At 55.3% G+C, this 6,450-nt stretch overlaps 1 protein-coding gene across 1 annotated transcript; it reads left to right on the forward strand.

The window, feature by feature from the left end:
• The first annotated feature begins 599 nt into the window (after positions 1–599).
• Positions 600–3,342, forward strand: LOC124568334 (repetin-like). The gene is made up of 3 exons (XM_047131051.1): positions 600–952; positions 1,044–2,418; positions 2,461–3,342. Exons 1-3 carry the CDS (start codon positions 600–602, stop codon positions 3,340–3,342), a joined length of 2,610 nt encoding a protein of 869 aa, XP_046987007.1.
• The last annotated feature ends 3,108 nt before the right edge of the window (positions 3,343–6,450 follow it).

The following is a 6,450-nucleotide window of genomic DNA, read 5'->3' on the forward strand; positions in this document are numbered from 1 at the left end:
ACGGCTTGCGAGGACAGCACAGCTTGCGAAGACAGCACATCTTGCGAGGACAGCTCAATTTGAGAGGACAGCTCAACTTGAGAGGACAGCTCAACTTGAGAGGAAAGCTCAATTTGACAGCTCAACTTGAGAGGACAGCTCAACTTCAGAGGACAGCTCAACTTGAGACGACAGCTCAACTTGAGATGGCAGCTGAACTTGAGAGGGCAGCTCAACTTGAGACGACAGCACAGCTTGCGAGGACAGCACAGCTTGCGAGGACAGCAAAGCTTGCGACGACAGCACAGCTTGCGAGGACAGCACAGCTTGCGAGGACAGCACAGCTTGCGAGGGCAACAGAGCTTGCGCGGAAAGCAGAGGTTGCGAGGACAGCTCAGCTTGAGATAACAGCTAAACTTGAGAGGACAGTTCAACTTGAGCGGACTGTACGACTTGAGAAGATAGCACAACTTGCGAGGACAGCAAAGCTTGCGAGAACAGCAAAGCTTGCTAGGACAGCAAAGCGTGAGAGGACAGCACGGCTTCTGAGGACAGCACGGCTAGCGAGGACAGCACGGCTTGCGAGGACAGCAGAGGTTGGGAGGACAGCTTAGCTTGCGATGACAGCACAGCTTGCGAGGACAGCTCAAACTGAGAGGACTGCTCAACTTGAGAGGACAGCTCAACTTGAGAGGACAGCACAACTTGTGAGGACAGCACATCTAGAGAGGACTGCTCATCGAGAGAGGACAGCTCAACTTGAGAGGACAGCTCAACTTGAGAGGACAGCTCAACTTGAGAGGACAGCTCATCTTGAGAGGACAGCTCAACTTGAGAGGACAGCTCAACTTGAGAGGACAGCTCAACTTGAGAGGACAGCACAACTTGAGAGGACAGCACAGCTTCCGAGGACAGCAAAGCTTGCCAGGAAAGCAAAGCTTGCGAGGACAGCACGGATTGCGATGACAGCACGGCTTGCGAAGACAGCACGGCTTCCGATGACAGCATAGCTTGCGAGAACAGCACGGCTTGCGAGGACAGCACAGATTGTGAGGACGGGTCAGCTTGCGAGGAAAGCACAGCTTGCGAGGACAGCACAGCTTGCGAGGAAAGCACAGCTTACGAAGGGCAGCACAGTTTGCGAGGACAGCACAGCTTGCGAGGACAGCAGAGCTTGCAAGGACAGCACAGCTTGCGAGGACAGCACAGCTAACGAGGACAGCACAGCTTGCGAGGACAGCACAGCTTGTGAGGACGGCACAGCTTGCGAGGACATCACAGCTTGCGAGGACAGTTCAACTTGAGAGGACAGCTCAACTTGAGAGGACAGCTCAGCTTGAGAGGACAGCTCAACTTGAGCAGACAGCTCAACTTGAGTGGACAGCTCAACTTGAGAAGACAGCTCAACTTGAGGGGACTGCACTACTTAAGAGGAAAGCACTACTTGGGAGGAAAGCACAACTTGCGAGGACAGCAAAGCTGACGAGGACAGCAGAGCTTGCAAGGACAGCACGGCATGCGAGGACAGCACGGCTTGCAAGGACAGCACAGCTTGCGAAGACAGCACAGCTTGCGAGGACAGCACAGCTTGCGAGGACAGCACAGCTTGCGAGGAAAGCACAGCTTGCGAGGACAGCACAGCTTGCGAGGAATGCACAGGTTGCGAGGACAGCTCAGCTTGAGAGGACAGCTCAACTTGACAGGACAGCTCAACTTGAGCGGACTGCTCAACTTGAGAGGAAAGCTCAACTTGAGAGGACAGCTCAACTTCAGAGGACAGCTCAACTTGAGAGGACAGCTCAACTTGAGAGGACAGCTCAACTTGAGAGGGCAGCTGAACTTGAGAGGGCAGCTCAACTTGAGGCGACAGCACAGCTTGCGAGGACAGCACAGCTTGCGAGGACAGCACATTTTGCGAGGACAGCACAGTTTGCGAGGACAGCACAGCTTGCGAGGACAGCACAGCTTGCGAGGAGAGAACGGCTTGCGAGGACAGCACAGGTTGCGAGGACAGCACAGGTTGCAAGGACAGCACAGCTTCCAAGGACAGCAAAGCTTGCGAGGACGGCACAGCTTGTGAGGACAGCACAGCTTGCGAGGACAGCACCGCTGGGAGGACAGCACAGCTTGCGAGGACAGCACAGCTTGCGAGGACAGCACAGCTTGCGAGGACAGCACAGCTTGCGAGGACAGCTCAGATTGAGAGGACAGCTCAACTTGAGAGGAGAGCTCAACTTGAGCAGACTGCTCAACTTGAGAGGAAAGCTCAACTTGAGAGGACAGCTCAATTTGAGAGAACAGCTCAACTTGAGAGGACAGCTGCACTTGAGAGGACTGCACAACTTGAGAAGACAGCACAATTTGCGAGGACAGCAAAGCTTGCTAGGACAGCAAAGTTTGCGAGGGCAGAACAGCTTGCGAGGACAGCACGGCTTCTCAGTACAGCACGGCTAGCGAGGACAGCACGACTTGCGATGACAGCAGAGGTTGGGAGGTCAGCTCAGCTTGCGTGGACAGCAGAGCTTGCGAGGACAGCACAGCTTGCGAGGACGACATGGCTTGCGAGGACAGCACGGCTTGCGAGGACAGCACAGCTTGCGAGGACAGCACGGCTTGCGAGGACAGCACAGCTTGCGAGGACAGCACAGCTTGCGAGGACAGCTCAACTTGAGAGGACAGCTCAACTTGAGAGGACAGCTCAATTTGAGAGGACAGCTCAACTTGAGAGTACAGCTCAACTTGACAGCTCAATTTGAGACCACAGGTCAACTTGAGAGGACAGCTCAACTTGAGAGGACAGCTCAACTTGAGAGGGCAGCTGAACTTGAGAGGGGAGCTCAACTTGAGACGACAGCACAGCTTGCGTGGACAGCACAGCTTGCGAGGACAGCACAGCTTGCGAGGACAGCACAGCTTGCGAGGACAGCACAGCTTGCGAGGACAGCACAGCTTCCGAGGACAGCACAGCTTGCGAGGAGAGAACGGCTTGTTAGGACAGTACAGGTTGCGAGGACAGCACAGGTTGCGAGGACAGCACAGCTTCCAAGGACAGCACAGCTTGCGAGGACAGCACAGCTTGCGAGGACAGCACAGCTTGCGAGGACAGCACAGCTTGCGAGGACAGCACAGCTTGCGAGGACAGCACAGCTTGCGAGGACAGCACGGCTTGCGAGGAAAGCACAGGTTGCGAAGACAGCTCAGCTTGAGAGGACAGCTCAACTTGGGAGGACAGCTCAACTTGAGCGGACAGCTCAAGTAGAGAGGACAGCTCAACTTGAGAGGACAGCTCAACTTGAGAGGACAGCTCATCTTGAGAGGACAGCTCAACTTGCGAGGACAGCTCGAGAGGACAGCTCATCTTGAGAGGACAGATCTACTTGAGAGGACAGCTCTACTTGAGACGACAGCTCAACTTGAGAGGACAGCACAACTTGAGAGGACAGCACAGCTTCCGAGGACAGCAAAGCTTGCGAGGAAAGCAAAGCCTGCGAGGACAGCACGGCTTGCGATGACAGCACGGCTTGCAAAGACAGCACGGCTTCCGATAACAGCACAGCTTGCGAGAACAGCACGGCTTGCGAGGACAGCACAGCTTGCGAGGACGGCTCAGCTTGCGAGGAAAGCACAGCTTGCGAGGACAGCACGGCTTGCGAGGACAGTTCAACTTGAGAGGACAGTTCAACTTGAGAGGACAGCTCAGCTTGAGAGGACAGCTCAACTTGAGCAGACAGCTCAACTTGAGTGGACAGCTCAACTTGAGAAGACAGCTCAATTTGAGGGGACAGCTCAACTTGACAGCTCAATTTGAGAGCACAGCTCAACTTGATAGGACAGCTCAACGTCACAGCTCAACTTGAGAGGACAGCTCAACTTCAGAGGACAGCTCAACTTGAGAGGACAGCTCAACTTGAGAGGACAGCTCAACTTGAGAGGGGAACTGAACTTGAGAGGGCAGCTCAATTTGAGACGACAGCACAGCTTGCGAGGACAGCACAGCTTGCGAGGAGAGCACAGCTTGCGAGGACAGCACAGCTTGCGAGGACAGCACAGCTTGCGAGGACAGCACAGCTTGCGAGGAGAGAACGGCTTGTGAGGACAGCACAGGTTGCGAGGACAGCACAGGTTGCGAGGACAGCACAGCTTCCAAGGACAGCACAGCTTGCGAGGACAGCATAGCTTGCGAGGACAGCGCAGTTTGCGAGGACAGCACAGCTTGCGAGGACAGCACAGCTTGCGAGGACAGCACAGCTTGTGAGGACAGCACAGCTTGCGAGGACAGCACAGCTTCCAAAGACAGCACAGCTTGCGAGGAAAGCGCAGGTTGCGAGGACCCCTCAGCTTGAGCGGACTGCTCAACTTGAGAGGAAAGCTCAACTTGAGAGGACAGCTCAACTTGAGAGAACAGCTCAACTTGAGGGGACAGCTCAAATTGAGAGGACAGCTTAACTTGAGAAGACAGCTCAACTTGAGAGGACAGCACTACTTGAGAGCAAAGAACTACTTGAGAGGAAAGCACAACTTGCGAGGACAGCACAGCTTGTGAGGACAGCACATTTTGCGAGGACAGCACAGTTTGCGAGGACAGCACAGCTTGCGAGGACAGCACAGCTTGCGAGGACAGCACATTTTGCGAGGACAGCACAGTTTGCGAGGACAGCACAGCTTGCGAGGACAGCACAGCTTGCGAGGAGAGAACGGCTTGCGAGGACAGCACAGGTTGCGAGGACAGCACAGGTTGCAAGGACAGCACAGCTTCCAAGGACAGCAAAGCTTGCGAGGACGGCACAGCTTGGGAGGACAGCACAGCTTGCGAGGACAGCACCGCTTGCGACGACAGCACAGCTTGCGAGGACAGCACAGCTTGCGAGGACAGCACAGCTTGCGAGGACAGCACAGCTTGCGAGGACAGCTCAGATTGAGAGGACAGCTCAACTTGAGAGGACAGCTCAACTTGAGCAGACTGCTCAACTTGAGAGGAAATCTCAACTTGAGAGGACAGCTCAATTTGAGAGAACAGCTCAACTTGAGAGGACAGCTGCACTTGAGAGGACTGCACAACTTGAGAAGACAGCACAATTTGCGAGGACAGCAAAGCTTGCTAGGACAGCAAAGTTTGCGAGGGCAGAACAGCTTGCGAGGACAGCACGGCTTCTCAGTACAGCACGGCTAGCGAGGACAGCACGACTTGCGATGACAGCAGAGGTTGGGAGGTCAGCTCAGCTTGCGTGGACAGCAGAGCTTGCGAGGACAGCACAGCTTGCGAGGACGACACGGCTTGCGAGGACAGCACGGCTTGCGAGGACAGCACAGCTTGCGAGGACAGCACGGCTTGCGAGGACAGCACAGCTTGCGAGGACAGCACAGCTTGCGAGGACAGCTCAACTTGAGAGGACAGCTCAACTTGAGAGGACAGCTCAATTTGAGAGGACAGCTCAACTTGAGAGTACAGCTCAACTTGACAGCTCAATTTGAGAGCACAGGTCAACTTGAGAGGACAGCTCAACTTGAGAGGACAGCTCAACTTGAGAGGGCAGCTGAACTTGAGAGGGGAGCTCAACTTGAGACGACAGCACAGCTTGCGTGGACAGCACAGCTTGCGAGGACAGCACAGCTTGCGAGGACAGCACAGCTTGCGAGGACAGCACAGCTTGCGAGGACAGCACAGCTTGCGAGGACAGCACAGCTTCCGAGGACAGCACAGCTTGCGAGGAGAGAACGGCTTGTTAGGACAGTACAGGTTGCGAGGACAGCACAGGTTGCGAGGACAGCACAGCTTCCAAGGACAGCACAGCTTGCGAGGACAGCACAGCTTGCGAGGGCAGCACAGCTTGCGAGGACAGCACAGCTTGCGAGGACAGCACAGCTTGCGAGGACAGCACAGCTCGCGAGGACAGCACAGCTTGCGAGGACAGCACGGCTTGCGAGGAAAGCACAGGTTGAGAAGACAGCTCAGCTTGAGAGGACAGCTCAACTTGGGAGGACAGCTCAACTTGAGCGGACAGCTCAAGTAGAGAGGACAGCTCAACTTGAGAGGACAGCTCAACTTGAGAGGACAGCTCAACTTGAGAGGACAGCTCAACTTGCGAGGACAGCTCGAGAGGACAGCTCATCTTGAGAGGACAGATCTACTTGAGAGGACAGCTCTACTTGAGAGGACAGCTCAACTTGAGAGGACAGCACAACTTGAGAGGACAGCACAGCTTCCGAGGACAGCAAAGCTTGCGAGGAAAGCAAAGCTTGCGAGGACAGCACGGCTTGCGATGACAGCACGGCTTGCAAAGACAGCACGGCTTCCGATAACAGCACAGCTTGCGAGAACAGCACGGCTTGCGAGGACAGCACAGTTTGCGAGGACGGCTCAGCTTGCGAGGAAAGCACAGCTTGCGAGGACAGCACGGCTTGCGAGGACAGTTCAACTTGAGAGGACAGTTCAACTTGAGAGGACAGCTCAGCTTGAGAGGACAGCTCAAC

Source organism: Schistocerca americana, unplaced genomic scaffold (genome assembly GCF_021461395.2).
Source record: "Schistocerca americana isolate TAMUIC-IGC-003095 unplaced genomic scaffold, iqSchAmer2.1 HiC_scaffold_1463, whole genome shotgun sequence".
Taxonomy (NCBI): Eukaryota; Metazoa; Arthropoda; class Insecta; order Orthoptera; family Acrididae; genus Schistocerca; species Schistocerca americana.

Bases quoted from the DNA above. Each gene is read 5' to 3' on its own strand.
- LOC124568334 (XM_047131051.1), top strand. From the start codon at position 600: ATGACAGCACAGCTTGCGAGGACAGCTCAAACTGAGAGGACTGCTCAA. The intron at 953-1,043 runs GCTTGCGAAGAC...AGGACGGGTCAG, and splicing joins CGGATTGCGATGACAGCACG to CTTGCGAGGAAAGCACAGCT. The intron at 2,419-2,460 runs GTACAGCACGGC...TTGCGATGACAG, and splicing joins GAGGACAGCACGGCTTCTCA to CAGAGGTTGGGAGGTCAGCT.